Source organism: Halichoeres trimaculatus, unplaced genomic scaffold, assembly GCF_033239565.1.
Source record: "Halichoeres trimaculatus isolate MK-OKI-2021-1 unplaced genomic scaffold, fHalTri1.1 fHalTri1_scaffold_23, whole genome shotgun sequence".
Taxonomy (NCBI): domain Eukaryota; kingdom Metazoa; phylum Chordata; class Actinopteri; order Labriformes; family Labridae; genus Halichoeres; species Halichoeres trimaculatus.
The window spans coordinates 12,837,501-12,852,365 of NW_027437201.1; the positions used below are offsets into that span (position 1 = coordinate 12,837,501).

Here is a 14,865-nt window from a genome sequence, read left to right on the forward strand (position 1 = left end):
GTAATAAAGTTTTTGTACTATGGGCCATACTTATATTATCCAATCAGATCATATTGTACAGCTCCGTGAAGAACCATTCTGAACAATTCTGTTGAGTATCATAGAATGTAGTATGTAATATTATATCTTCCCTTAATATGTAATATTATATCTTCCCTTAATATATCATATTATATCAAATTGTACCGATCACATGTAATGAATGTCAGATCAGACCAAACCTCACTGTAACTTTCTGCACAGCATATAATCCTCAGTTTGGTATTCTATTGTACCTTATTGGCCATACCATGGATAAGTTATTAAGCATATGTAGGGTTATGTGCTGTATCATACTAATTGTATTGAATATCATATTGTATTGTGACACAAGGCAACATATCCTAAGGTAATGGGACATAGCAAAATGTGTTGTAATGCATCAAATTGAGCCTAACATTGCGTTGTTAGGTAACATACATCTTCATCTTGTAAGGTCTTCTCTTGTTACGTCTCGTCTTATAACATAACCCCGTAAAACTTAAAGTAACGCAGCAAAACACGATGCAACACAACACAGTGTAACGCAACACAAAGTAATGCGACACAATGTAACGCAACTCAATGTAACGCAATGTAATGCAACTAAAGGTAACGCAACTCAATGTAATGGGACACAGTGTAACAGAACACAATGTAACGGAACACAATGTAACGGAACACAATGTAAAGGGACACAATGTAACACAACTCAATGTAACGGAACACAATGTAATGGAACACAATGTATTGGAATACAATGTAACGGAACACAATGTACAATGTATGCAGCGCAATGTAACGGAACACAATATAATGTAACACAATGTAACACAACTCAATATAACGGAACACAATGTAACGGGACACAATGTAACACAACTCAATGCATCGGGACACACTGTAAAGGAACACAATGTAACGAAACACAATGTAACGCAAAGCAATGTAACGTCACTCAGTGTAACGTCACTCAATGTAACGCAACTCACTGTAACAGAACTCAATGTAACGCAACACAATGTAATGGAATACAATGTAACGGAACCCAATGTACAATGTAACTGAACACAATGTAACGGAACACAATGTAACGGAACACAATGTAACGGAACACAATGTAAAGGAATACAATGTAAAGCAACACAATGTAACGCAACACAATGTAACGCAACACAATGTAACGCAACACAATGTAACGCAACACAATGTAACGCAACACAATGTATGCAGCGTAATGTAAGGCACATAACACAGAGTTACACAACACAGCACAACACAACACAATGTAAAACAACATGATATATTGCAACATAGCACAAAGCAATGTGACCGAATGCAATGTAACAAAATGCATAAAACTGAAGTTTCAGACCTGGTTGGAGAGCGCTGATCCATTTGTTTGGTTTTGCACCAAACTGTGGTGTCATCTTTGACTGTGTCACATTGTGTCCTATCATAGGGTTTTGTTTTGATTTATGTAAAATAGTGTAGTTTCTTTTAGTTTACCTTCATACTGTATCTGTTTGTATCATTCTACATTGTATCACATGGTAGTTATGACAGCTATTTTCAGGTTTTGATCGTACATTTTTTCATCATTGGACAGTTTCAGTAGGAGTCGTTCCAGGATTTAAAGCATTAAATCAGTAGTAGCAACCAGTTACATTTGAGGAGTGAAAATGCTGAATTATTCCAAGACCTTATTATGTTTTAGTATAAAAAGTATAAAACAAGTAAATAAACAAATAAGAACACATCCAGTGGTTGTGGATGTAAACTGAGACTCACATACTGCAGAGGAGAGTCTTTAAAGACGTCCTGATGTGAGTCTGAGGTCTGCTACTGATGAAGCTCTGTGTAAAGGTCAGCGGTGAGGAGGACTCGTTGGAAACCCTGCTCGCCTCGGGACACAGGGTCAGCTCCATCGTGGGCAGAGCGGGACTGCTGACCTTTCTGATGTGAGTGCAGGGGTCTGATGTGTGTGTGTGTGTGTGTGTGTGTGTGTGTGTGTGTGTGTGTGTGTGTGTGTGTGTGTGTGCGTGTGTGTGTGTGTGTGTGTCAGATTGGCCTGGGGGAAGACTGAAGGCAGGTCATATATAAATGTGGCCACATGTTGAGACGGGGGATACAAATCTCTTCTGCATTGAGGATTCTTTTTTGTTTTGCGAATGCTTTCGAGTTGGATATCTGCTAATAAATACAGAACACACACATACAGAAGAGGAGGAGGAGGAGGAGGGGTTTGGGGGACTTTGGTAGTTTGTAAAACACCTCGGGTTTCTGTTTTTGGCCCACACACTAGAGAGTCCTTGGCAGAAGCTAAATGGAGCAAAGTAAATAAAAGTGGCCATTATGTGCGGGCTCCAGTAAATAGCTGCTCTCTTGTCTCTCCGTGCTTCAAAAAGAGGGGCGGAAGATGCGATCACGAGGGAAGCCCGTGTCTTTTCTTCTCCAGCCACTATAGAGAGAGGAGGGGGCTCTCCACCTCTGCCTCCCCCTTCCTCCTCCTCTTCTTCTTTCACTTCTTTCTCTCCTTGCTTCCTGTTCCTCTCCTCTTCTTCGTCCTCCTCCCGCCCAGTGCTTCTCAAACATGCGGGAAGGGAGAGATCAATGCTGTCCTCAGAGAGAGGGAGAGAATTACACAGCTGAATTTCGATGAGAATAGAAGAAAGGGAGAGGAAGGGAGAGAACAAGAAGAGGCGGGGAAGGCATGTGAAAACAGAGAGAGGGAAGAGGGATAGTATATCCTACAAAGGAGGGGGGAAAAGAAATGGGAGGAATGTGGAAAAGTATGTGAAAGAAGGGACAAGTGTGAGCGAGCAAGTCTTTATTAAAAGATTCAGCAAAAAAAAACGGAATTAAACTCACTGGAAATGACTTTTGAGGTGTGTGTGTGTGTGTGTGTGTGTGTGTGTGTGTGTGTGTGTGTGTGTGTGTGTGTGTGTGTGTGTGTGTGTGTGTGTGTGTGTGTGTGTGTGTGTTGCTGGACTGAGATAACATCCACAACTGTGAGCATCGGCCTGTAATTTGTGCTGACAAGTGAATGCCTGCGTCTTATTTGCAGGGATTGAAGAGATATTTCCTGTTTATTAGGGGAAATCTGCTGTGTTTGCATCAACACAAACACCCCACAAACGCACACACACACACACACACACACACACACACACACACACTGACATCACGCTCAAGTGTTGAAACACGAGGAAACAGCGACAGACAGGAGATAGAAATACAGCAGCTGTTTGAGGAGTTTTCGTGTTATTATGAGTCAACATTTTTCTGTCGTGGTGTGACTCAATGAGGCGGGATGTTAGTAGGCACAGATAGCTGTGGTCGCTGTGACCTTTGACCTTTGCTTGAGACTCTTACTTCTGCACGTAATCAAAGTGTAACTTGACACGCTTGACACATTTAAACCAAGGTGTATTGACAAGCATCAAAAGTTACCACGATCAGTGTTATAAAAACAAAATGAAAACTTTTAGCAGACTTTAAAAAATCATGATTCATGATCCTCCTGCAAGAAGTCAGGGAAAGCAGCTTTGTATATTACACCGAGGACGATGTCGTCCTTACGATCCCAACATGATCTGGTACATGTCACGCCCCTAATTGTGTGTTTTCTGTTTTAAATCTGTCCTACCAAATCAAAGTGAAGCTTGAGGTAGCGATGTCAAATATTAACACTTATTAAAATAGCAGGAAAATGCATACTTGAAAAAAATAAATTTAGGGAAAAAAAACTTTAAGGCACTGAAGGGTTGAGGAACAGAGTTTGGGCTTGTCTATCATCTGAGAAAAGACTCCAGTCCTGTGCTACGTGATAACAAACCGCTGCTTTACTTTCTTTTTAACTCTTAGAACAGCCCCGAACAACTTCAAACGTTTGTGAGGCTGGAGAAGTTTTTGGACACTTTGCCAAAGAGAGGCTGAAGCACGAGCAGAGAAGTTTTTAAATCTGAGTGACGTGCAGCCATGTGAGCATTTTAAACAAACTGGACAACATAGTTTCATAAAGTGTCGGATCTTCTTGGCAAAGATGTGAAAAAAAAGAGAAAAAGTCACTACTGAGGTTATTTTTCATCATTGGAATCAACTCAGAGGACGTCAAATCACTTAGTCCACGTCCTTTCCCAGAGCTCTCTGCGCCTCCATGTGGCGGGATCCAAAAAGAAAGAATTCCCATTTCACTTCAGAAAAAAAACAAAACCTTCCTGCATCGTCAAGTCAGTGTCTGTTTCTTGTCACGTCTCCTCCTCGTGTGTTATCTCTTTGTGGTCCGGAAACATCCCGCTGTATGAGGCAGATTGAATTTGAAACACAAGTTCTTCAGTCTGGGCTTTATCACACGGGATGTGGCTATTCGCTGGGTTAGCTGGGGGGAGTTCAGGTTGCTGTCTCTTCTGTCTCTGACTACAGTAAATCAGCAGAGCATTAAAAAAGCAGGAATAATCTTAATATTGCCGTGTAAAGAGCTGGCTGTTCATGTGATAAGTGCCACTCCTAAAATCCTAATGATGCTGCTGGCACCAGAGGCCGTTTAAAGCAGCCCCTTAATGAAAGGCCTGTTTTCAGGCTGCCAGGGAGAAGGAGCAGTGGAGGAGACCTGAGGAGAACCTGAGGGGGGGGGGAAGCCACCTCTCCTGGCTCTGAACTCGGCACATTACTTTGACGCCGTCAATTATAGAGAGATATACGGGCCGACCCGTTTCCACCACTTTACTGAGTCCCCTTCAGTCGCAGCCCACTCCCACTGTAAATTATCGCTCCCTCAGCCCAGGTTTGGAGTCACCACTGAGACCTTCCTCTGTCTGGGTCCGAATCTGAAGGAATTCCCTCCCTCCTACTAAACCCCCCCTCGGCCCCCCCAACAGAGAGCAAACCTGAGCCGCAGAGCACGTGGCTGCACGCCCATGTGGACACGCTCACTCGCAAACACTGATTTAAACACACACAAATGCACACAAATGTTGGTATATGGTGCATAAATGTCCCCTGGAGCTGTAGATCATCGAAAACAGGTAGAGAGTTTAGCATGCGCACTCACACACACACTCACATACTCACACAGGCAGTATATCATGGAGGTGGGCAGGGATGTCAGCACTCCCATACACAGTAAGCCTTATTGCAGAGTTTAATAGAGGAAAGCCAGCATGAATCCCTACAGTCATTCTGTTCCACCCGCTCCACACTCCCCCTGTGTAAGCGTGTGTGTGTGTGTCCTAAAATACTGTACACTATGTGCTCCAGCATGCACTGTGTGAGGTCAGATATGTAAAATAAAAAATGCGTTGAAGCATTTTTATCATGATAATGTGACACATTTTGTTAGTGTCTCCAGCTGCTGTTGATTGATGCTGCTCTGTGTCAGTGAAAGTTGTTGATGTTTGAATTGTTTGTGTTTAATAAAAGGAGCGCAGGGACGGATGAATGTGTGCAGCACTGGAGTAATGGAGTGAATCATATCGTCCTGTAAAGTTACGTATCATGACGTGTTGCATCATATTGTATAATATTGATCCAAATCTTATGTTGTACCATATTGTGTGGTAATGTTGCAATTTGTGTCGTCCTGACTTGGAGTATGGTGTTTTATCATATTATATCATATCATGTGGTATTGTATCATATCGTGTCTCGGGTCATATCATTTCGTCTTATCACATCGTGTCGTATCCTGTTGTGTTTTATTGTATCGTATCGTGTCCTATCATGTCATATCATGTTGTTTAGTGCTATATTGTGTTGTGTTGTTTTGTTTGGTTTGTTGAGCGAAGGAGTTCTGTGGTCTCACACTGTTTCACATCACATTGTTTTGTGATACTGTTTAATACTGCATGGCTTTGTAATACCTCAAGTGTGTGTGTGAATATGTGGGTGTGTGTATCATTTTGACCCAAGAGTGCTGTACTATCACCCCTCTTTACCAGTTTGCCGTTTTAAAAACTCTTTGGATTTATGATCAGTTGGACACAGTCTCTGTGTGTGCGTGTATGAGAATTTGGTTGTGTGTGTACGTGAATGTATGTCAGACAGGGAAAGTGTGTGTTTTGGTGTCAGAATGAGAAGTCAATTAACTTGAAGTGTTACAGCCCGCATAGACTAAGTTCAGATACACAGATTATTGAATATTAAATCAAAGGATTATTCAAGTCGACTGTAGGGATGGGAACCGAATTAGATACTTTTGTAGGTACCAACCAAATTCTGTCTAAAGTACTGGATTCTGAATTATGTAAAATCAAAAGGTATCATGTTTAGATACCTAAATGCATCCTTGTGACTGTGAGAGGGTGGAAGAGTAGGGGATTTTCCATGCTGGACATAAACACAGCACTGCAAGGTTACATATTGAAGAATAAATATGTTAAATTTTAAAATATATACATTTTATTATCAAACAAATTGATTTTTTTACTACATAAACACAAAGAAAGTACCAAAATTTGGTACCATTGAGTACCGGTACCAATTGCCAGGAATAATTCTTGAATACTTCTAAAAAATATATTTTTAATGTATAAATACATAACAGCAGGAAACCAACTCACGTAGAATTTGATTTAGCTAAGTTGGAGTGTTCTGGTGAGTTTCTTTAGTTTTATAGAAAGTTTTTTGTTAAAAATGATTAAAAAATGTTTCTTTTCTTACTGTATCATTCTGACCTTGGTGATTGTTAAAGTGAAAACAACCTTTAAATTGTATTATCTTCTAAAGTAGAAGTAGTCTAGTGACAGTCAATATAGAAACAAAACAAAAAGAAAAACAATCAAACTGCACCCATAATACTTTGAGAGTGCTCATTCATCGTCATGAAACAGTTAAAATGCTTGAGAGACTGAATGATTGTGTAGTTTTTTGTTTGGTTTGGGCCCTAAACAACCACAGTTTGGATGTTTCCAGTTTTGACCTAAAAGCTGCTCAAACTGTCGAGTTGTTAACACTTGAATGTGCTGATGTGCGTCAGACTTAAACTCCTCCTGTGCGTAAACACACTGATTCATGTGTGATAGAAACCCTCACAAACACACATCACACGTGGATTCATACGGGGCTGAGGAGCTCAGATGGCACCGTGACATCTCTCTCACTCTGAAACTCCCACGTCATCTCCAAGATTGATTTTACAGAGTGAGAAGCCTCGGGGTATTGACCATTAAGGCAGAAGTAAATTCTTTAGTCCAAAAAAACACACACCTCCCTTTTTTTCTCCTCTTGCTTAGATAAGCAGACGTGGAGGATTTTCTTCAGACTGCTTTATCTGTGACTCTAGGTGCTATGTGATTGTGGATGGAGTCTAATGTGTGGTCCATTTGCTTCATTAATGGGGCCGACGCGAGCCGCTCAGCCAAGAAAACCCCTATTGTTCCCTTTTACCGTCCTGTTTTTAATGTGTAGCATTAGTCCAGCAGTTGTTAGTGCTTTGCTGATGGTCAAATGACAAAGTCTTAATAGAATATAGTGGGACCGGCAGGACAAAGGTGGGCAATGTTCAGCTGGATGCAGCCAATTTCTGTGTGAGAGGCCTGCCTAAAAACCCCATTCATGGGCTGTCTAATGCTGCTGCCGTAATTAAATGTGATTACTGGAGCAGAGGGCTCCTCTCTCTCGCTCTCTGAGGGCCACACACAGGCCTGCAGGCAGCGTGCATGCGCTCATTAAGGAGGCGCTAACAGATGTACACAAGCAACAACCACAGGCGTGCCTAAATCTCTAAGCTATGTCTCAACAGACAAACATTAACAAAGGGGAAAAAAATGCATGCCCAAAACGTCAACTATGAAAATTAGGATTATATTTGAGTTGGAAAAAGCTGGAAAGTCGGGGATTTTCTTTTCACAGAGAGGAATGTAATCCTTCAGCTTCATTTTTGAATTTAAGAGGAGTTGCAAGATTTCTTCCTGACAGTTTTTATCCTCCCAAAGTCTGAACCGTGCACAAAAACAAACACATTCCAAGCCGTAAATAAAAATCAGGCTCAACTTTGACCTTCAGTGAGCGATAATCATAAAGCAAACAGGCAGAAATATAAACAAAAATCAATTATGGTTTCCATCACTGCACACACAGTTGTGCGCACACACACTTCGTCTGGCCGGCTCTCCGGTCCAGTTTCCTGGGCAGACACAGTCCCCCTGGTGCTCATGGGAAATCACGAGCATGCCAGGCCCCACAAAGGCGTCCTTTCAGCCGCCCCGCATGCTTGACCTGTGCAGGGTCAGCGCTCTGCTTTGTGCCCCGTGACCCCTGAGTGACCTGAGGGTTATGTGGAGGGCCCCGGGGTCAGATTCAGATGCCTGCGTCTAATTTCGCTCTGACTGGGTTATCCGACCAAATCTGCCCGAAAATCCCCCCCCCAAAACCCAACCCCACCTTAAAACCCACTACACATGACTGAGCCCCATAGAAACACACAGGTACTCTGCTGTCTAATTGGACTACCATGGAGTGGTCTCTCATGTACATTCACACACACACACATTCAAAAACCCACATACACACACACTGGCCTGACCCCCTGTAACTGCACTAATACCCCATCCCATGGCCTTTGGTCTATCTTGAGGGATTAGGTGCAGAAAGACACACATACAAGCACAGCTACATCCATGCACACACACACACATTAACATTCACCCACACACACACACTCCAGGGCACAGCAGGCCTGGCTGAGGGTCTACCTTGAGGGATTAGGTGCAGAGAGACAGGACCCTCCAGCCAATCAACCGGTCTGTCACATTGATTTTGAGGGGTCACTGGTGCACAATGGCCAGGGTTTTCCTGTCTTAACCTCTCTGATCACGCACATATGCACACACACACACACTCACAGACATGCACACATGACAACAATGAACTTTATTTATATCATTTACGTGGAAGGCAGAGCTAAATCAGAGCCTCATGACTGGGTTAAATGCAACAATTGTAAACAATTAGAGGTAAAAATAGACTCATGGGAACAGAAAGACAGATCCTTTTGTATCAACATCGTAGGGATTAAAGTTCAAGGCTATAAAAGTGATTTTGTGATACTGTAAGAGTGTGAAAGTCATTCTGATAAGACTTCAAACAAAGGCACGAACATGTCAATAGAACTCTGACTCACCCTCCTCTCAAATCTCCGTCACATCCCTGCTTCTCGAAATCCCCGGTCCCCACGGTGTGAGGAAAGCACACCCGGCTGAGGGAAATCTCCCACATCTCGCCCCCTCCCCTGCACTTCCATTCCCTTGCTCCTTCTCCTCTTTCCTGGTCAAACAACACAATAGCTGTGTATCACAGAGGGCACCGGGCAGGAGGTGTGGGTGATGGAAATAAACTGAAATACACTGCCAGCAATGTTTTCAGGTGCTCACGGTGTATTCTCTCTCTGACGTCATTGTGCATGTTTTACCCGTTCTGTTTGAGTCTTTTTTTGTTTTCATCCTCCCACACCTTTAGCCTTCTGCATCCCTCTGTTGCCTGTTTCCTTTTTCCTGGAGGGAATCTCCGAGGCATCTGGAAAAACAGGATTCATGCAAGTCTGTAGGTGTTGTTGAAACAGAGTATGTCAGCGATGGAAAAGCTAGCCAGGCCCTAAAGTGGAGGAAAAGTATCAAAACAATGATGCAGAAAGAGAAGGTGTTCAATAATATCTCACTTAAGTCAAGTAATTCATTGGTAGATATTGGCAGAAACAAACAAAACACATTTTATTTTCTGTATTTTTGTCCATTTATCACAGTCTGTATGCTTTGAGCAGTACGATTCAAGGAAACCACCTGAAAAGGAAATTACTCCTCTGTAGGGCCACAAAAAAACGTGGTCTTGTCAGAAATCTTGGCATTGTTCTGGATTTGGAACTTAGTCACGTTACCAACATAAGATCAGCATTGTACCACTTAAAAGATATTTCTAAAGGATTATCATTCATATCTTAAACTAAAGCCAAGAAATTTGTCAAGCCTTTTGTTCAACAAGGTTGGAAAGCTGGGATATCCCAACAATCTGTATCTGATGGTCCCAACTTATTCAGAATACAGCAGCTAGAGTGCTCACATGCACAGGAAAATGTATACATACCCCATTTGCTTCCTGTTCAATACAGAATCAATTTCAAAATTCTGTTATTAGTCCATAAAGCACTCAATGGTTCAGCCCTTCATTACATTTCCAGCTTGCTCACCCAGTACAGCCCAGTCAGACCCCTGAGGTCATCACGGAAACATTTTCCTGACTGTATACAGAATCAGAACCAAGTCTGGTGAAGGGGCCTTTATAGCTACTGAGGTCCATCTCTCTGGAACAAACTGCCTACTGACATTAAATCCATCAAAACTGTATTAACTTTTAAATCAATTTATTTTCCAAAGTGTTTAATAGTGATACTGTTGAAATGTTAAATGATGTCTCATGGGGTTGGCTAGTTTTGCAGCAACGTGTTTCCATACAACCTTGCTTTCTTGTTTTTTCTTAATTTTGCGGCTGTTGTTTTTTTTTTTTTTTACATTTTTAATCATTTGTATCACTAATTTTCTGCTTTCTTAGTCACCGTAATGCACACTTAGCTTATCTTTGATCATAAACTGTGGTTTCCATATAACACTGCCAAATTTTAAGGTTGGACTGTCTCATGAGTCATGTCCCCCATTAAACCACTGGAGGGCGCCCGCGTGTTTGCACAGTGATGAAAGCAGCCGGTTGAGTTGTCTTCTCTGACTTCTTCTACCGTAATCTTCACTTCCTGGATACGCGTTCAGAAAAACAGTCAGGCTGGATTTACAGTTTCCTTTTTAACAGTTTCTGCCAACTTGTTGCTTATAGAAACACGGAGACATATTCTTTTCCACGGATAAAAGTCACGGAATTACCCATGATAACGTAAAACCGGGCAGTGAGGCGGAGGGCGCAGAAAGTCGCAGAGAAAGGTTAATTTAACTCTAAACTGTTAGTTAGCTTGCTACCTTACATGAAAAAGTGCTATAAAATGTTTTATTGTATTGTTTCTGAAATTATTTGCGTATGATTTTGGTGTGCGTGTAGTAATTGTTGTTTTCAGAAAGCGAAAATAGGTTCAAGTGTGTAAAATGTTTGTGTTTGTGATTTCTCCCAGAGCGCCACGTCACTGAAAGGCGGAGGAGAAAGTAGTCCCCGCTGTGTGAGAGAGAGCTCCCGTCACCGTGTGGTTTAAGTTTTTCATATTAAAGGAGGTGGAAAACCAACAAGCGGGTCAACATGACGGCGTCAAACTATGGTCTCATCATGAACGTGGTGAACAGCATCGTCGGAGTCAGTGTGCTCACCATGCCCTTCTGCTTCAAACAGGTGCGTCACCTGAAGCTGCACGCGCACGTGCGGAAGCGCAGGTGTTGAGATAAAATTCTTCCCAGAAACACGAGCTATTATTTTGACTTTTGGCTTGAAAAGGAAGATTGTCAGTTATTTGTCGGTTACAAGAAGAAGTAACAGACCTCAGTAAAACGTGATAGTACTGTTTATAAAGTCCAGAAACCATGTTACCGTAAAATCGACATAGTGTAATAAAAAATGGAGGATATCTTTCTTTTTATTAAAATCATACCGCAGTTCCCTACTTAACATAATAAAATAAAAGAAAAAGTTACATGTGTTTTGCCTGAATGCAGAAATTGTCAGATTGTGAGCTGAAGAGTTGAAGTGACAAAATTTGAAGTAAATGTTAGTTTAGTATTACTAAATCAACAGTTAATTTCATTTAAGAACAGAGGGATGTTGCACATATTCAGCCCAGCCTCACTTCTCAAATCAACTGGGTTAAAACATTAGGTTCACCTTTACCTAAATTACTTATTTACTGGTTACAGGTGTAAAATAAACAATAGAAATAAATAATAATCCCATGAAACTATCAGAGAGAGCGACAATGTGACCAGTGTGTGTTAAGAAAGTTGTTCATGACATAGGTTTGACTTTTTTGATTATTAGCCTTTGAATAGAAACTGAAGGCCAAATTATCACCCTCCAAGCGCGCCGTGGAAAGTTGGCCAAGAAGGAAGAGACTTTAAGTGAAGGCAGTGAGCTGACGTATACACAGATAATATGCAAATCCAGCTTGTGTACAATATTTAAAGATATTTCTGTACAGACATAACAGGAATAGAAGGAAGAGGAAGTGGCCCTAGGTTTTTCTCAATTACACAGCTAAGTATTTTTATGGGGGTCTCTGCAGAGAGTGAATTGAGTTGTTAAAGCTGTGGATTATCTTGGATATAGCTATTGAGGAATCCTGATTCAACGTATCATGCATTCTTTTTTATCTGCTTTACTGATTTCTGTGTATGTCAAAGATCAAACTCCCATGCCAAGTTCACATTAGGTTTACATATTTTCCCCTCAGTGGACTTTTCTTATTTTTAGTATTTGGTGTCCCTCTGTCCTCTTACAGTGTGGGATTGTTCTGGGGACTCTCCTGTTGTTCTTCTGTTCCTGGATGACCCACAAGTCCTGCATGTTTCTGGTCCACACAGCCAGCAACACAAAAAGAAGGACCTATGCAGGACTGGGTGAGTTTTGACTTGTTTGATGTTTGATGATTTGCATGTGTATTTGCATTGTAAACTGACAGCTGTTAATGTGTTTAGAAAGTTAATGAAGTGTTTTGCGTGACACAATGTAGATAATAAAATCTTGAACATGGAATCACATTGATTCCTGTAATGGTATTAAATAAGAATATTTGAGGTGTACAGTGTAACTTGATCTTAGTTTTTGGTATGCTACTTTCTCTTTGTCCATGTTTTTTTTTAACTGCTGTCTGTTCATCTCTGCAGCCTTTCATGCTTATGGGAAACCAGGAAAAGCTCTGGTGGAGACGAGGCAAGTCAAATCAAGCCAGTTTCTTGGCTTGGGTCCCTCTTTTTGTAGAGGGGTATGAAATGTGTTGTTCATTTGATTTTTCTTCAAAAAAAGTTTCATTTAAAGGAAAAAAAAAATTTAGTTCTTAAGTTATAGCTCCTGTCCCATCTGTTTCTCCATGCAGTATGATCGGTTTGATGCTCGGAACCTGTATCGCCTTCTATGTGGTGATTGCTGATCTGGGCTCCAATTTCTTTGCTCAGCTGTTAGGCTTACAGGTGTGGTTCTGAATCTGTGAACATTTCTTTTGAAAACTTCCAAACCTGTGGGAGTGTTCACCCCTGGATCCTTCAACATTGTGTCACTCTCCTCCAAAGGTGACGTTTGGTTTCCGCGTGCTGCTGCTGTTTGCTGTGTCTCTCTTCATTGTCCTCCCGCTGAGTCTGCAGAGGAACATGATGTCCTCCATCCAGTCCTTCTCCGCCATGGCGCTCATGTTCTATACGCTCTTCATGTTCACGGTGAGCTCCTCAATGCACATACACACTTAGCAGTGGGCTTAGTAGTGGAGCTGCTGTTGTAGAGGGTAAAATACGTAATGTAGATGTCTAAAGACACACATAGTTTGTACTCCTAACCATTCAACATTTAGTCTGTTGTTCTGACTGTCAAAAATTTGAGTCAGTTTTTGTTTTGTTTGTTAATTTGAGTGATTGCTGTGGTTTTATCAATGAATTTGTACAGTCTGTGTGTTCTTTGTGTCCCTAAAGTATAAGTACATTTTCATAACCTTCCTGCATATTGTTTGATGAATATCATGTGTTGTTATTGGTGTGATATTCTTCCCTATGTTCTCTACTGTACTGAACTGTGCTTTTCCAATACAACGTAGTCTTGCTCCTCTGTTTTTCTAAAGAGCAAATTGAAACTGAATCACATCAGACAGAAAACAAATGCTGTGCTGCTCTTTGTAGCCCGTAACACAGGGAGGGTTTCCCCTGGGAGCAGGACGCCGCTGGAATATTCACCAGAGGTATTGTGGGCACTCTAAGAGCAAAGTAAATAGAAGTCAGAAAATCAACTTTGTTTTTTCATGATATTCGTGATTTGAGGTAATAGTGGGTTTGATTTTGCAAGACTGCTCCATAGCCTTCTTTCATAACTTATGTAACATCCCTCATTCCTTTTTTTCCCAGTCACTCTCAATTAATCTGCATCCTCTGGCTTCTGTAGTATTTAATCCATTTTATTTTATTTTATTTTATTTTATTTTATTTACAAATCTCCAACAGGAGCACTAAAAGTTTATCATAGTTGAATATAAACTGATGCCATTCTTAAAACCTTATTCAAGCATTAAAACCGTGCTTTTCCTCCTCCTACACTCAAGTCAACAACATCTGAAGTAGTTACTCCTTTTTCTAACTCATGAAACAATTCTGCATTCTTTTTTGGAGGCATTCCTGTGCTAAACAAGACAGCAACGAGGCAAAATAAGGCTGCAAGTGTTTTCTAGCTTTAAAGCTCCAGTGTCTTCTTTAATATCTAATTGGCATGGTGTGGTTGAAAACTAAGAGAATCTTAAGATGGACAGGATACAATCAACAAAGAGATGAAAGGTTAAAAGAGTGAGATTGAAAAAAACTGAACAGATATTTTCTTTGTATTTTAGTGGTTTGTGTTAAAAAATAAAAAACAAAGGAGTTATTTGATTCCTGGATACCACAGTAATACCTTCAATCAGCTGATTCGGTGTTAAAAGGTTTTCAGTTTCCAGGTTGAGTTGAGTTCCAGTGACGTTTTCTGCCTCAGGTGATTCAGCTCATTTACTCTTTAATCTCACACACAGCCACCGCATGTGTGTGTGTGTGTGTGCGCTTCTGTCTCACTAATGCGGTGTTGCTTCCACAGATGTCTCATTGGTAACGGCAGCCTCTCTGTGCTGTGTGACCTGTAGATCTGTAGCATGGCAACAACCTTGAAGCATTGATGGGTGTGTGTCTGGCTTCAGATCCAGAC

At 41.2% G+C, this 14,865-nt stretch overlaps 1 protein-coding gene across 6 annotated transcripts in view; it reads left to right on the plus strand.

Moving 5' to 3' along the window:
• The window catches only part of slc38a10 (solute carrier family 38 member 10), a 77,554-nt gene that overhangs the window by 48,439 nt on the left and 14,250 nt on the right, over nt 1-14,865 (plus strand). For 2 of the 6 annotated variants that reach the window (XM_074663231.1, XM_074663232.1), the window contains exons 1-6: nt 10,722-10,940; nt 11,126-11,337; nt 12,437-12,554; nt 12,822-12,867; nt 13,031-13,124; nt 13,224-13,367. In XM_074663231.1, the coding sequence (XP_074519332.1) occupies nt 11,248-11,337; nt 12,437-12,554; nt 12,822-12,867; nt 13,031-13,124; nt 13,224-13,367 (492 nt within the window). In that variant the 5' untranslated portion in view covers nt 10,722-10,940; nt 11,126-11,247. Of the gene's footprint in view, nt 1-10,721; nt 10,960-11,125; nt 11,338-12,436; nt 12,555-12,821; nt 12,868-13,030; nt 13,125-13,223; nt 13,368-14,865 lie in introns of those variants that run through there. The other 4 variants (XM_074663233.1, XM_074663235.1, XM_074663234.1 and 1 more) reach the window with 3 other exon arrangements.